Here is a 17,377-nt window from a genome sequence, read left to right on the forward strand (position 1 = left end):
AAGGACTTAAAATACAGTTATATTACATTAAGCTTTATTTATACATAAAATGTAAAATATATATGAAAATTAATAAATTTTGATAAAGTTAAGTAAACAAAACCACCAGGAAGGACTGTGTTAAAAACAGCACATCCAAACTCTGACTATTTGTATTAGTTTGTTATAACTTAAACAATAAAAATAAGCAAACATCACTGCACTAATTGAAAAGATCCCAGGATACAAACTATGTACCTTAAGTTTTGGAGGTGATTGTAGAAGTAGGACCCACGTTGAGTTGGGGATACACCTTCCATCTGTCTTAACCTCCATTTGCCAATTTCACATAAGAAAGAAGAGTAGCTACAGATACAAAAATTTAGGAGAGCTAGAAATAGGTGATCAATCCCACATTTATATCACCCTTCACTACTTGCAGACAGTTTGAGGAAGGTGACTGCTCTCCAAAGTAAAGAAGAAAATTAATTGAAATAAAAAATGATGACTGAGGAATGCTCCTGCTTGAAACAAAAACACTTCTATCATTTTGCAAAAGAGGAAAATAGTGTGGCCACTGCTCTAAACTATTTTTGCAGTAAGATACTCTTCAAAGGCAAATTAATTTGGCAGCAAAGTGCAATGTTTGTTTGAGTTAAAAGACCAAGCCCTTTATCCTTGTAAATATCTCTATTCTAATTGGAATACAGGAAAGGTTACACCCAATTTCAAGAATTGGATCTTATTGATTTGAAGACTAGGTTTTAAGTTAATAACACAAAATTGAAAATTGTGTTGAAGCAATATAAAGAAATACTTATTAACCAGGATCTTGAATAATATAATGTCATATTTTGGAAAGTACATTTATACGATGACAAAACTTAAAAAAATAATAAACAAATATACAGGTTTCATCAGCCAGTTGTTTTCGTAATAGAATTTTTGTAGATATATAAAAGGTTTAACATGTATAATATATGAGAAATAGTTTAGTGTACCTTAAGAGTTAAAAACAATATAATTACCATTAAGATCCCTGCTTATTTTGTTTTTTAGGAACATCAGTACTCAAGCCACTTCTCAAGCTCACTAACTCCAAGGAAAGCTTATCAAGTTATAAGAAAGTGTTTGCATTAGAATTAAATGAATCTGTTCACTCAAAGATTGGCTCAAAAATAGTTTTATTTGAATATTAACACTATAAATAAAATGTTTCCTTCTACAAAGAAAATTAATCTTGGATGTTTCTGTTTAACTGGCACAATAAATAAATTCAACCATAATGCTGTAACAATTTGTAAATAAAGATAACTCTCAAAATTTTACTTTGAATTGTTTAATTATTAAAATTCACGTGGCTGGAAACCAAAAAATTTTTGAAAATAGAATTGTATGAATCATTATCCTTCCTTACATCTTCCTGAACAAACTCCTGTGACTTTTCACTCCACTTTTTCTCAAATTCTGGTACAGCTTCTGGAGAGGGGATAAAAAAAATTAAAAATTATTGAATTATTCAAAGATAAGCTATAGTTCTGATACTAGGATTTTGGTTTCAAGTAAAAGACTGGAATGATGAAACTTTAGGATAAATTAGTGCAGAGTGATTTTATTTTAAAAAAAGTTATTTTAGATGTGAACTCCAGCAAATTAATTTCTTATTATATTTAGTAAATAAAGTAATTTTCTTCTGAATGTGGCCATAAAGTCCTACTTTTTTTTTTAATCAATACCAGTTATACTAGGAAGATCAAAAGGTGTATATTTCCATACTCCATCGAGTTTCATATTTGTTAACAGTAATATTTCAAGTTACAAATGCACTATCACTTTTGTCCAATATATATGCTGATAAGATTTGATGTTTCCTATCGTTACTCTAACAGTGCTACTGACAAGACAAAAATTGGATCTACGTATAATGGGTTTATCTTATTCAGATGGTAGAATAGAATAAAAAATATTAGTTACTTTTTATAATTCAACAGGTTAAAATTAGATTCTTTTTTTTATTTCATCAGGAAAATATAAAAAGATTAAAAAATGCTGTACAACTGTTTTTCAACACCAACTACCTAAAATTAAAACTTATGCCTTTCAAGTTCCTCTTTGCACATGTTGAAACAATCTAAATAATAGTATAAATGAACAAAAAACATTTTATCTTGTAATTTAATTTAACACTCAGTAGGACCTCTGAGACAAAAATTTCCCACTTAAAAATAAATGTCAGTAATACCACAGAATTATGAAAAACTTTGAAATATCTAACAACATAAAGTAATAAATACAATCATATTTTAGAATTAATTTACCATGTAATCTGTCTCACCACAAAAGCTTCTAAAAACTAACACTGCTGTATTTTGGAAAATGAGTGATTGCCTCCCTTAAAAATTTTCACTAACTATAATTTTTCATTGTTAAACATTCTAAAAATATAGATGCATAATCCAAAATCATATCATTTATCTGGTTTTTACTATACTGTTTTATTTCACTTCCACAATTATGTTTTATTGTACATGCAATGCAATGTAAAATATGTGTTCCACTTTGTTCTGTTTCTGCCATTCGGATTTGTTTCTGGTTTAGTTTTTATAATAATTTTATACATTACCTCCCCACACATGGATGTCAGTACCCCCGTAGCCAGATTTAAAGTATTACCAAACAACACAAGTCCTCATACATACTTATGGTTGTCCATATTCCTCCCTCAACCACACTTCTCTTGTTTGGTGAATCACAGTGGAGGTAAGGAAAATTGTTCTGGTTCTGCCCTTTTGCTAACAAAGCTATCATGTGTCATATTCAGAAGTCAGGGTGGTCCTAGACCCACCTTGTGAGTATAATGAACTTAGGTGGAGACAGTATGATCCTACCCCCCAGTGTGGATGTTGGTTCACAGCAGCAGGGGTTTTGGATGTAGTTTACCCCCTGAGTGTGATTCATTACACCCTAGCTACTCTACACCTATGACCACTTTTACAAATTTGTGGGATTGAGTTACATATATATTTATAAGGTAAGAATCACTATTCTGTTACAGTTCTCTCCCAAGTGAATGTGCTCCTCTCTTTTTCTGCTCTTATCTACTGCACATTTCACAAATAGACAAAGAGTATACCTGATGTAAAAGTGTAGTTCCCCTCATCAGATATTTGTATCTGACTCCCATTTCAAGGAGTTTGCTTCAGAAGCTTTTAGGGAATATTTCTTTTATTTCCTCATGCTGGTCCTGCTACCAAATAAATGTGGAACTCTAGCTAATCTTCTGAACAGAGGAATCTACTGTATTGGAAGTTTCTATACTCTCACACTTCCCCCTTTTTTCCCCACTTTCCTCCTGTAATTACATCTTCTGCCAAACCTCAAAGTGATAGTCTGGTAGAGACATAGAGAGGGATTCAATATATGTCATGCTCCTGATGGTGGAGAAGTAACACATGATGATTTACATGTTAGGATCACTTGATTCCAATGAAAGGGAGCAGAAGGCTGTTGCAAGCATAAAGAAACAATATGGACATAGAAGGTAGCACTGAACGACAATCACTAATCTTTTGAGGAGGGAAGTACTTACTGGAAATACATTTTCAGTTTAAAAAAAGGTTATTAACAACAATATAAACTTAAAAAAACATAGTGAAACACGGAATGAATTAAATAAATTTTCTATAAAAAAGAAAAACAAAACATGCTTTGCTTGGACATTCAATCAAAACTTTTTTAATGTGCATTTAAAACACTTTCATTACTAAATTAGTAGAGGAATGTAACATTTTCCATTTGCTTACTTAATGTTTCTTCACTTAAAACTAAATATTAAACATATAAAGTTGATCAACTAAATAACTTGCATTTTCCTCATTCTTACTTGTCATTAAATATGTTTTCTTACAGGTAAGATAGCTGTAATGTCCTGAAATAGACAGCTTGTGCTAAAGTGAAATGGACAAGTAGTCTGGCTCTCCCTACCTTTCCCCTACATCAACAGATATTTGGGTAGTTAGGATTTAAAATTGAAATATATTCACTAAACGTTTCTAGCTTCTTTTTTTTTCATTTAGAACTAATGAAAGATTCTCTTTCCAAGATTTCACATGCACAGAAAACTTGCCTGACTTATTTGTTTATAATTTTGTAAAGTTTTATGACTTGTCCAATTAGAGGAGCAGTATCCTTCATTTAAGTTGAGGAAATTTGCAATCTAGTATCCATCAGATCTCCATTTTTTGCACTTCCTACTCATATACTCCAAGGTATATCAGTGTAAGTGAGAATACCTCTAAAGAGAATTTAACAAAGTAACTTACTGTCATCTAAGTTAATCATGGTTTCTTTTCTTTTTTTAGCTCCTGAACTGTCTGTACATGTTGTCACACAATAAGTTTGGTCACCAATTGTTCTGCAAACTGTGGTTTCTTCATTTCCTTTGCCATCATGAACAGTTTTTTGCTCTTCTGTCCTCTGTTAAAAATAATCATTTAACTACATTTATACAAAATTGTTTTTTGGATTAATAAAATCTCAGTGACTTACAATTTTAGAGTATGTCAAGTAAATTACATGAAAACAAACTATGAATGATTTTAAAGTGAATATAATGTTTGAAAGTTAACATCATTTCTTCACCTTCTGGACAAGTTTTCTTATTTCTCTTATCTTAGACAATATTTTAAATTTACCACTAGAACTGCATTTCTTGTAATCTTATAAAATTAATACCAAATATATGCATAACATATTTAAACAATTCACCTCTGCTCCTGGATAAATCTGTTTGAAAAACACCAATATTTAAACATTTCTACACGTTATGTAGTCATACCTACCACATAAGCAACTTCAATGCACAGTCTGTAGACTATTTAGAACAAGGAAGTTTACAGAAGTTTTTATTATTATTATTATACTAGAAGAGACCTGCAAAACATTTATGGTCAAATTGAAATCTTTCTTTTAACAGTGCTTCTTTAAATACAGAATTTCAAGAATAATACACAATAATTCTAATTACAGACTCCCAAATCTATCACAAGTTCACTTGTCTTAATATATACCCTTTACATAGAGATATCTACATTTTGGCCTTTTTATCAGAAAAAAATATCAATTTATGTTGTTTTATATGAAAATATATTGAAATAGGCAACTAATTTGCATGTTATAAAAATAAAGAAATGTCTTATGTTTCTGATAAATTCTACAAAGATGACTGAATGCTCCTGAAATTGGTCCAATCTTTGTTGGGATAGGAAGAATTAGACTGAAGTAAGGAAAACTGAATATTAATTTCAGGTCAAATTATAGCTCTAATGAGTATGCCCTTAGTTGGACATATGCTACATTGACTTATTAATGGTCATTTATTTAAAAAACTCGTCAGCTTGACCTTAATACACACTATAGATGCACTAATAATGTATATTTAGGCCAACTGTTAAGTCTATAATGTCAACAAACCTGAACTTGAAAGTTAAAATCCACTATGAAAATGTCAATTTTCAGATTTTGAGGAAAAACATGTTTGAAAATTTGGTACAAAACTGTCACTTTAAGGGTCTGTCTAGTTGAAAAAAGTAATAACATATTCTGCAAATTATGAACAATTCCATATTACATGGTTGAGGAACTCATTGATGTTCTGAGTAATACAATATAAGTATTTTATTAGAAGTTCACAATTAGATAACTTCCAAAATATGAATTGATGGTTTTCATTATACTCTCTTGCATGGAATGTTTGTGTGAATATTCTGAGCAGGTGGCTTTTAGTGTTTTGGATCTTACTCCAAGAATCTTTATCAGTAGGATACAAATGATGTTGAGACATGATATCAGTTGATATTTATGGTACCAGGTTGCATTGTAAGTACAAAGAAATTTTAAACTTTTTTTATTTGAAAAAGCAAACTTCCTTACACTTGTAAATGCAAAAAAAATGGTTTGACCTAAATGTGAGGACTTACCCCATCTGCTCCACGAATAGTTCTGACAGTAACACCTTTGTAAAAGGATCTGTTGCATGGTTTGTCACTGAAAAACTGTCTGATGCCTCCACGAGCAACCTCATCATCCAAATCTAGACAATTTTTATTTTAATAAATAAATATATAAAGCATAATATAGGTCATAATTTTAACCATGAAATGAGATATAATGATAAAATAAAAGCGTTTTATAATTTTTTCTATGAATCTAACATTTCCTGAAGTATATTTTCATCCTGTTGTAATATAATAACTAAATATTACACACAAGTATAATGAAGATAACTATGTATATATATTAGTGAAATTAAATAGTTACATCCAAATGAAGCTAAATGAATAAACAAAATCATTAGAAAGGACTGTGTTAAAAATAGCAAACTGCAACCTCCGATTAATTATATTATAACCATAAATTTTCAAGCCATAAACAAAACACATTAACATGAAACAAAGTACACTGCATAATGCAATGGGGATACACCATCTCTCAGTCTTAATCTCCAATTTGTTAGTCTCACATAAGAAAATTAGAAATTAGGTGAGCAAGATGTGGTTACTCAAGCCCACAACATCCCACAGCTATATCACCCTACACTGCCTGCAGAAAGTTGTTAGAAGGTGACTGCTCTCAAAGTTAAAATAAGAATAAGAAAAAGATAAACATAAAAAAGTAAATAAACAAAAATGAAAATAAAATAAAGGAAACAAATGTTGCAAACATTTTAAAAATTTAATAACCCATATATATACAGTTTTTATAATTTAACTCGTTTATTAATGTATTACTGCTTTTATTGCATTTTTTATATTTCAATCAACAATTCAAGTAAAATACATTTAAAAATACCTAAATTTGGTTGTTTGTAGCTAAAAACAAGCTATTGTATTACTAATTACCTCAAATGTCTTGTTAATGTACAAGTTGTTCAATAAGGAATGAAAATAACAATTGCTTTTCATTTAAAGTTCGACCTTAAGTACTAATATTCTTGCATCTACCTGTACAGTTTGAGCTACTGGTATGAATAACTGCTTTCAGTAAAATTCTACATTATAATGTTTGTATTAATATATTCTTTAAAAAAATATACTTCATATAAAAATGGAAATTGCACAAGGGCTTTTGTAATTTTTCATATTGCTGCATAAACTTTAGTTTTAAAAGTCTCTGTACTACAAATACACAGAACTTTGTACATTAAAACATTTCTGAATATGCAAATCACCAAGTTGCATGACAACCACAGCTGATTCAAGGTTCTGGTGGTGGTGGGAATTGCATTTTGACATTGTTTTACATTTCACAGTAGTGTGAAGGTGATTGCTTTTGGAAAGGGTACGTAACAACCCTTTCTTACACAAATTATTCACACACTAAACCTAAATGATTAGAATATCCAAAATAAGGAACTCTCTTAAACTTAATGTTACTAGTAAACAAAGGAATATGGATCAGCTTGAAAATCCAAGATCATCCAGAAAAAAAAACCTGAAAGTTGTACCCCAGCTGTGTTATGCGATTTGTCTTATAACAGGTGAGAATCCAGAAACAGAAAACAAGTGGCAAAAGCTGCCATGTGCCCAAGAAAATAGTGTGTAACATAATACAGAAAGGTCTTCATCTGAAAAAACAATGAAAGGAAAACCAGGAAAAAAATAGCAGTAAGTTGTGGCACTCAAAGAAGCATTTGTGTACCTTGATAACTGTAACAAGTCTTATGCAATATTCTATCAGTCAATTTCTGAAAAAAATATTTTCAACAGTGGTAAATGGTATGTCGTAAAACCTTATATATAAGGTTCATGATTGCGGTTTAATACTGTACAATTGGCATGTTGGTAAACTGAAGAGTGAATGCAATGGTCAAAGTGAACTCTGTTTACTATCACACCAATGTTCTAGTCTCTTTATACCATACAGAAATAACAGTTTTGTATAGCAATTAAGCCAGTACGGTATGGGTTCACTAGAATACAGCTTCCAGTCATACTTCCCACTCAAATGTTGCATACTCCAAACAGCTTAAAAATGGTTATTCATTCTATCCTATATGAAGATGTACTGTACTATGAAGATACAAAAGTAGCAGTGTTCTGTGGACTCTATGATGATTCCTTTTACAAAGAGAAACTATGCACTAGAATTATTTAAAATGAAAAGACATAAGGTGGAGCAGGACCCAATGCAGACTGTAATGGTTTAGTTAGACTCCAAAACAGTGTCAATACAATGTACTCAAACCTTTTTAAATGATCACCTCAAAAATAATATACATTTTAATCCCATGTTTCAACTCAGTTGAACAATCAACAGGTTTTCCATGGTTTTAAAATTAAGAGAAACTAGTCTTGAAAATTTATAATAAAAATTTGTCATCTTCAATTTATAACAATTTTTAAGCAAACAAAATGAAACTTTTAAATTACACAGCACACATTTGTCACTATTCACAAATTACTGTATTCTCAGTGATAACAAAACAACTTAAAACACATTGCTAATGTTTCAGTTTTCTTTTGTTTTCAAAAAGGGTAAAGATATCTTATAACAGGACCAATGACTAACCAAAAATAATGTAGAATTAACAACACAAGAAGTAATGTGCAATGCAATGTCCAACATTCTGCAAAAGAAACATGCAAAAATTTAATAATCTACAAAGGTTCAAGTTAATTCTCAAACATTATATAATTCTGAGAATGTTTTTAAAGTAAATAAAATTAATATTTTAAAATGGAAGTTGGAAAATATTACAGCAAATTTAATAATCTGCATAGGTTCAAGTTAATTCTCAAACATTATATAATTCTGAGAATGTTTTTAAAGTAAATAAAATTAATATTTTAAAATGGAAGTTGGAAAATATTACAGCAAATGCGATCACTTTATTTATTTGAAATTGTACATAAAATTACACAAAGTCTATATGTAGAATTTAAAACATATGCAAAAGAAGGATGACAAATAGTAAAAAGAACACACTGCTAAATCTTGAACTACTCTTGTCAGATCAAATATGACCATCACTTCTCTAGTGCACCTATATGTGTGTGTTTGGCAGCAACAAGATACAAACCATGAACCCTTAGATTCATAGTTCAGGCACATTAAACACTAGACCATGACATTTTATTACCATTACAAATATTTGTGTAATTATATATATTATCAATTAAATAAAAGTACCATTAATCATTTAAATTAAAAAATAACTAAAATACAAAATTACAAATATATAAAAAATATTACATTTAAAATATTTCCAACAAACTGTTCATATACATGTTCCATATAAGTACTTAACCATTGTCAAAAAAAAAATAAGAACCCATTCCATTTTATGATCATTTTCCAATACATTTAGAATGTTTTAACACTTATCGTAAATGTTTCCATGGGTATTAAATCCTTAAACAGCAGAAATATTATAGGTAGCAACATCAGTTGATGATGGCTGCCATTTAAGGGTTAATTCACAAGTAAATCCATAACAAAATATTTACACTTCATAACACTCATTTATGTAGCATTACATATATAATCACAAATTTTTGTTACAAGAATTTGCAAACACCAAACTGAAAGTATCATCCCATTTACTAAACATGAGCATGCACTGTAAAAGTTATTACAGAAGTTTTACATGTACAAACCTAACATTTTATTAATTTTCTGTACACTTTTAATGAAGAGTTATTTTTTATAAATTGTAATGAATAAAATAAATCATAGCCTATTTTCATTTTCTTTTTTTTGGGTGTATGATTGGGGGGTGAATTTTACGGGAGGTTTTATAATAGTCATGAGTAGCTTTCCATAGCATATGTTTGCACACATTTTTTTTAATTATGATGCATTACAGGTAAGTTTAACAGACATAACCAGAAGAAACACAATGAATTTTAAGTGCATAATAACATTAATAGATAAACATAAGTTTTTCAAACATTTTCTTTTATCTTTTGTAATAAAAGTGAAACAATGTAAATATATATAAAAATATTTTTTTTTAATTTAATCACACAGAAGAGTAACTAAACTGGTTGTATTTAACTTACATTTCCAAGGATAACATTGTAAGTGATTAACAGTGCCATTAAATCAATTTCAATTTTCATCACATACAGAAACAATGGCACCTGTGTTATTCTAAACAAATCTAAGAACACATTAAAAACAAGAAGCTGGTTAACAAAAAAAAGTACATTATATATACACACTTGATGTTGTTCCATTACATGCATCTTACTTCATTACTATAAAAGGTTGGACAACATTTGATTAATAACACCATCTATAAATATTTCTTGTATAATAAAGGTTTGGTTCAAAATTTACCCATACTGGTCTATGTACGTTTGATATATCAGTTATTAACATAAGAGTCAAGATAATTTGACAGCTCTAGATGAAAGTAGGTTAATAATATGGATATTTTTGCCAATCTGCATATCTTCTATTGGTACAATAAATGGTTAACCTCTTTTCCAACATTCTTTAGCCAAATATGCTTATAAATTAAAGCTTTACATGACTGTATTAAGTCATTTATTTGCAGTTACACGTTTCATGCTTCACTGATCACACTGAATTATAAAATGACGGGAAAAAATACAGAACATTACTATGTTCGATTGTTGATGAGAACGTCATCAGAGTCACGTGATCTGGAATTAGTAAATACTCTTTAATGTTGTAAAAGCAGGTGTGAATCTAAGAGTTGCACGTACAGCAGCTAAAACTCCTCTGGCCATTTTATCAGAAACTATATTATTTAATGTTGTAAAAGCATGTTTGGGAAGAAGTTCTGGATTCTTCTTCCACTTTTTGTAAGAAATGAATAACTAAATTCTTTAAATGTTATATGTAGGCATGGACCAACGTGAAAGGGTCCATAAGAGCCAAACCCCTCATTTTGTTTAAAAAGCTAATAACATATTGCCAAACATCCTTAAACTATAACACAGTTTCAAAAACAAACATTTGGGTGCCAGTATTTTAACTGATTGCACTATTAATTACCTTAAAACTTTTAAGACATTTTCTGAAATCAACACAGCTGGAGTCTGCAACAATCCAATTAAGGCCTCAGTCAATAAATAATTATATCTAAGATAACAAAAAAGTATGAATGTGAATTAACCACTGCCTTGATAAATTTTCATGCCTTGCATTTTTACAGACACACTAATGACATGTTTAAACTTTTAGAGGTAAGTTAATACGATTTAGAACACCTACACTCTTATATAACAGATTTGCTATGAAAGTTATTTTTATTGTTTAGAAGTTAGTATTCTCTTAGAATATCTTGGACATTAACATTATGAAAAATAAACAAAAATGCAAGTAGTATGACTGTATAAGTAATGACATTTAAAAAAATTGTAAAAAGACAATTTTTATAAATATAATTATTTAATTATCAAACAATCTTTAACTCTGCAGCAAAAATGACTGTCTTGGTAGAAGGTAACACCTCAGACATTTGTTACCTTACATTTACAGGTTAATTTGAATCTGACATCAGATCCAAAAATATGAAAGCCTAAGTGTAAAGTACATTGCTTTGTAGAGTATGACCCAGGGATAATTTTGCTGTGGTTTTCTTTGACTTGAGTAGCTGTTAAGGGGTTTCTATCATATCAAAATGGATCATCTGAATGTTATGGTCATGTTTTTTGCTATTAATTTAGTATTCTTCTTATTTTTGTAATATTCTTTCACTTCACTCAGTGAAAAAATCTTCATATTCTCCATTCCTTGCCTGATATTGAATCATTTTCATCTTCTGCATCATTGAAATTCACACCACACTGAATAAACTTCATTCTCTTCTCCACTGAAGAAAAGTCATCTAATCATCTAAAGTTTGCTGCTTCTACATACACACACACATTTCACTTTGGGTGTTTTAGAACACCTCATCCACAAAGTTTCTCTGAATCTCTTATAGTTAATATTTTGAGCCACTGGTACACCATCATGATCACATTCATACCCATTATGGTTGTAGCACCTTGTTCCTTTTGCTACTTTACACATGAAGGTTAGTTTTGAATATGTCTTCATTCCCATCTCAACAAGAACAAACTCAGAAATTCTGGATCACTGTCTCAGCAGTTCCTGATATGATATGCTTCACAGAATGTTTGGAAATGATGAATGTTCTATAGATAATGTGCTAACAAAGCCATGACTACTAACTGAATTAGGGCAAACATTCACAAAATTTAATGACAAAAACCAATCATAACTTTCTGGATGTTATCCAATTACACATCAGCAAACACCTCTGAATTTCTCACAAAATAATGCATGTTCCTGTAGACTAAATGACAAATATGATTCCTAGAAGGTGGCCTATCATTTCTGTTGCTGTTGAGTAAGCAATTGCTGTTAGGTGGTTTGAAATGTTTATTATTAACCTTTTTTTGTTTGTTTTTTTACATCAATCACATTAAAAGAAATAAAGATACAAGCTTTTAAACTGCTGGATTAGAACTTCACTAAGCTAACTACTTGCAGGATATATTAATATTATTTTAAATTTAACTTATTTAGGTTACTTTAGGACTACATGATCAAGAATGATTAATCCTATCATGATGGGCATCCTTGCCTCACATTCAAATCTACAGTAATCTACTTATAGACTATATTATGCCAATTATTATAGCATAAAATCTAGCTAATAATCCATATTTGAACAGCATATAAGTTTAAAGTTATTAATTTTATATCCCAATATTTTAATAAATTATGAATTTCCCCTCGTGTGACACATGACATTTTCTCTATGTATCTTCTCTATTTTATCCATGACCCCTCCAATAAGTATGAAATTAACTGCAAATTACTCATTTAAAACTGTTATTTCTCAGACCTTAAATTTTGGTTACAAAGTTAAACACAAAATTAGACTCCTCCACCTACACCCACCTGTAACACCTTCTCTTTCCTTCTTTTGCATCTTGGGGTTGGAGAAAAAGATGCATACAAAGAAATGTCTGTACCTGGAACCAAAGGAAGTGGATCTTGGGATTAGTTGAAATGTATGGAGGAACAGAGATGAATGTTAAAGTTGATTCATCAACTTTTTTAACCATGGAGGTCAAAAGACTTTTCATTTGTTTTGAGAATGATTCTTTGGAGGCACAGAGAGATCTGTCTACACTCCCACTGTAGTAATGGAAGGAAGTGCAGCAGCATACGTCCGAGACGATGTGATGGATGGCAACTTTCAAGCCTCAGGATAAGTAATGTTATGAATAGTTTTCAAATGCTACACCTCTTTTTCTTCCAACCATTTAGGACAAGAACAAAAGTAGGATGGGTGAGATCCATCTCAACTGTCACAATGAGGATCTGTTTCACACCGTAAGCATCATGGTCCTTGCCACTCAATGAACACACGTCAAGGAACCACGACATGATGTTTTTGACTGACCAAACTGCTGACACTGGAAACATTGGAGGGTTTGGAATGTACAGCCATACCCTGCAATTAAGATAACCTGCCTTGATGGTGGCAGGTGGACATGACAATTTAAATGTCAGAATGAGGATATTGATCAGCATTGTAATTCCATCTTTGTGAGTGGAGATAACTCTCTGTAGAAACTCTTGAGTGGAGAAACCAGCAAGAATCTCTGACTCAGGAATGTTCTTCAAATCACTCCCAACAATAACTCCTTGTGATGAATTCAAAGTAGCATGAGGTGTAACCTCGATAGGTATATTCCCAATTGCCTTTGAATACAAGAGGATTTCACTGGGTTGAGATGTGGATGTCTCCACAAATATGTCACCAGTTCAAAGCTTCTTTACTGACTTTGGAGAGCCAGAAAGTCCCTCTAGTCCCTTCTGAATGGAAAAGAGAGACATTTGCCCTGAAGGTTTGTCTGAAAGAGAAGGTAGAATAAGAAAATTAGGTACAACAGGTGTTACAGGTGTTGAAGATTGCTGCTCAGAATCTTCAAGACGTGGTCATTTACCTATGGACTGTTTTTTAACTATTTAAGTTTTGATTTATAAGATTTATAATAATAAAAAGGAAATTTCAATGTCCACTAACCCCAACCCACCATGGAGCCCTACGAAAGGACGCACTACAAATGTCAAACAAGGGCATTGCAGCCACGCCAGGGTTTCGTGAGCACTATACCCAAACACCAGCATCAGATACAATGTCCACAACACCTGTTGAGAATATCCAACACTGGTACTTGGTTGACTCTAGCCCAAGTAAACCAGCCAAATGACCCAAGGGGTGCCACCTCAAGACTGCCTGTCTACAGGAATTCAAGTCCAAAGTGGTGTGTTAGGGTTGGACCCCTCAACCACCAGGATCCTCTCCTCCCCTCCAAAAGTCGTTATGCACAGCAACATGTGGGTGGATGTTTAGATCCCAGAGGTAAACTGAAAGAACACAACCTTCCTGGAATGTCCCTCACCACGCACAGGAATCCACACCAAGGGGCAAAACAAAGAAAATGGCAGATCTGCCAGACAACAGAATGGAAGAGGAGAGAAATAACTGCAGAAGAGAAGACTTTCCAGAAGTGGGAGAATAGAAGGTATATGAGAGAGCAGTCCTATAAAGAGTTGAAACAGACAAACTTCTATCAAAACAACATGATAAAGAGGAGGAACAAGTAAGGAACTGAAGAATGGAATTTTCAGAAGCTATGGCCAACAGAACAAAGTGTCTGGGGCATAGAAAAAGAGGAAGGATGAAAGGGTACAGGTAAGAAAATGCACTACATATGAGCCAAGTCCCAGAACTGGAGTGGCAATGTTGGGATGAAAACTGTTCAGTCACAGTTGTTGGAAGAGTGATTAGAACAGAGAAAAGGGCAGGGGTTGTTGCTCAGTAAAGGTCATAGCAGAGGAATCCACATCAGAAATAGCCAATACAGAGCAACAAGAAGTGGACAGGATAGAGCTAAAGACCCAAAAGGGGAGTGTAATTGGAGTTAGACATATAGGTGAAGACCCCTCCAATCATAACAAAAAACATATACCCCCAGAGTTGAAGGGTAATGAAACAGAGACCAAAAAGGAAGGAAGTTTGGTATTTCAGTAAGTTGGAAATACATATGCATTGTGTTCTAAGTGGGTAACATACCTACAGAAATACCTGAGGAGGATGGGGCCACTCCAAAGAGAAGCTGGTTTAGACATGATAAGCAATCAATCACAAGATTCATAACTACAGGAACAAAATTTACCAGAAATATCATGTTGTGGTCACTGACCTTGTAGAAGAAATATAGTCTAAAAAAACAGAGATCTGAATGTAGTTCTCCTTGCTTGGTGACAGAACTAACAACAGTGGAATTGTCAGAATAAAGAATAACCACTCTCCCCTGCAGAAAGGAGAATAAATGATACAGTGCCCAATGACATACCAAAAGTTCCAGGATGTGGAGAAGAACTTCCTCAACTGATTACCAATCACTTCCTCAACTGACTACCAACCTGAATCCTCTGGGAAATCAAGAAAAGTAAGCCCCATTCCCAAAAAAGAGATGGAACTTTTGAGCAGAGAGAAGGAGAAGGTAGAGCTTTCATGACTACCCATTCCATCACCAGAACTGAAGTGGGAGAAGGTTGGCTCAATCGAGACAGGAAGGGAAGAAACCCCCATATGACTAACATACCATGAGAGGATAGTAAGGTACTTCTCCAACTTGATGAGAACTCCCACCCAAGTAACTTTTCATAGAAACAAACAGATGTGAGTAACTGACTGAGCATGGAAAGATATGAGCAGAACCCAATTGTCTGTGGACCAGAAAATCTGAATACCTAGCTCGTTAAGACGACATGCAAAGAGTGTACCACTCAACATAACATATACAGAGTTGAATCAAAAAATCAAACCAAAGAAAATATATGTGATACTAAAGCAATAAAAAAAAGCAACAGCAACAAAAAAAAGGCACTGAAGTTTAAAAGGCAAGACTCTATGGTGAAACAAAGTGTCTTCAAATAAGTATACCACCATGATAAAGCTATGATAGGATCTCAGCCTCCTTGTTGTTTTTTTTTCTTTTTTGCTTTAATGTCACATCATTTTTCTTTGGTTTGTCTATGAAGGTTCTATCTTCCTGTTCTTTGTGGACTACACATTTCTAAGTTTTGTATCTTAATTAGTAATGAGTACTTTCTCTAAATATGTTTAGTTTATGTGTATTTTTATTACACTTCTCAACAGTTCTGCAGTTATACAGTTTCTGTCTAGGGTTTCTACTTTCTGTTCTGCTTCCCTCTCTCTACCTCCTAGATATCTCTTCATTCAATTGTCTTGCTGAATCTGTTCAAGACCTACTACACAAAGAAGCTATTAAATAAACCTACAAGACCATAAAATTCAACCAAAGTACAAAACCACTAGAGGAATTTAGAAGATAAGGGGTTCTTAAATACATAACTTACAAGTCTGCTCAAAGAATCTATAAGGCAAATGACACGAAAGTTAAACGTACTATAAAGAATATGAGAGTAAAAAGAGACTCAATTAACAATATTAAAGTCTGACTCAAAACTAATCCCAATTATATGCGACTTGTAGTGAAGTAGAAGGAACTTAATCAAAAAATAAAGGAATAATGGCAAAAGGTAAAAACCTAACTTACATTACACAGAGAAGACACGAATGACCTAAATTATCAAGTTTGGCAATTAGATCCAACCCTACTAGATCACACAAACTATGGGGAGCAAGAAAAACACTGAAAACTTACTAAAGATCTACTGGGAAAATTAGCAATATACCAAATCTAGCAGATTATGTGGAGGTGTGATATTAAATGGAAAATGCCAACAGAAAGACAATTTCTGCACAGTAGTTATATGCTCCAGAACAAAATAAAAAATACCTTGAAAAAGAAAATAATTGGCTAAATGTAAGGTATAAACTCCAATGAACTAAAGTCTGTGCTTCCCCACCAAGCTTCATTGATTCCGAGATGTAGGACAAGTGTAAGAATCATTGTCTACTTAAAATAGGAATTTCACCATTTGCCACAATAAATCTTGAATTCAAAGAAACAAAGAATTTGGAAACAGAACTATTTCTAAAATAAACAAGCAGAAATGATGGAAACTGAACACAAGTTGAAATTTGATGTTGAAAGCATAATAAAAAATATTTTAGTTGTATAGAGAATGAGTTAGACATTTAGACACTAAAAAACCAATCAAGAAAGTTAGGGTTGTGTTATAATGGTAGAAGAATATGGTTGGTGGAGAACAGTCACATCATCAGCACACATTGTTGTTAGCAATAGCAAAACAAAATGAAGGGGTGTAATAGACTGGCATGCTGTTGAAAATTTTAGCAATGCTTGGAGGGCAAATCAAGGTTAAGATAGCTTTGGTTGAGAGA

General features: G+C 32.1%; 2 protein-coding genes across 3 annotated transcripts in view; one reads left to right on the plus strand and one right to left on the minus strand.

Moving 5' to 3' along the window:
- Positions 1-1,307, plus strand: part of LOC143239052 (gamma-tubulin complex component 4-like) — a 403,661-nt gene extending 402,354 nt beyond the window's left edge. For both annotated transcript variants that reach the window (XM_076479839.1, XM_076479838.1), the window contains one exon: positions 1,039-1,307. The gene's annotated coding sequence lies outside the window, so the exon portion shown is untranslated. The remainder of the gene's footprint in view (positions 1-1,038) is intronic.
- LOC143236084 (uncharacterized) lies at positions 1,147-15,645 on the minus strand. The gene is made up of 5 exons (XM_076474352.1): positions 15,466-15,645; positions 15,113-15,242; positions 5,958-6,070; positions 4,302-4,455; positions 1,147-1,458 (listed from the first exon to the last, which is right to left on the minus strand). The coding sequence occupies exons 1-5, from the start codon at positions 15,643-15,645 to the stop codon at positions 1,319-1,321; spliced, it is 717 nt and encodes a 238-aa protein (XP_076330467.1). The 3' UTR covers positions 1,147-1,318.
- Positions 15,646-17,377: the final 1,732 nt, after the last annotated feature.

This window comes from Tachypleus tridentatus, chromosome 13, assembly GCF_004210375.1.
Source record: "Tachypleus tridentatus isolate NWPU-2018 chromosome 13, ASM421037v1, whole genome shotgun sequence".
Classification (NCBI taxonomy): Eukaryota; Metazoa; Arthropoda; class Merostomata; order Xiphosura; family Limulidae; genus Tachypleus; species Tachypleus tridentatus.

What these genes read in the sequence shown, in the direction of transcription:
- LOC143236084 (XM_076474352.1), bottom strand. Translation starts at nt 15,645, where the DNA reads ATGTTAGTCATATGGGGGTTTCTTCCCTTCCTGTCTCGATTGAGCCAA. An exon ending in CTCCTCAGGTATTTCTGTAG is followed by an intron (nt 6,071 to 15,112) that starts GTATGTTACCCA and finishes AAAATTGTCTAG; the next exon opens with ATTTGGATGATGAGGTTGCT. An exon ending in CATGATTAACTTAGATGACA is followed by an intron (nt 1,459 to 4,301) that starts GTAAGTTACTTT and finishes TCCCCTCTCCAG; the next exon opens with AAGCTGTACCAGAATTTGAG.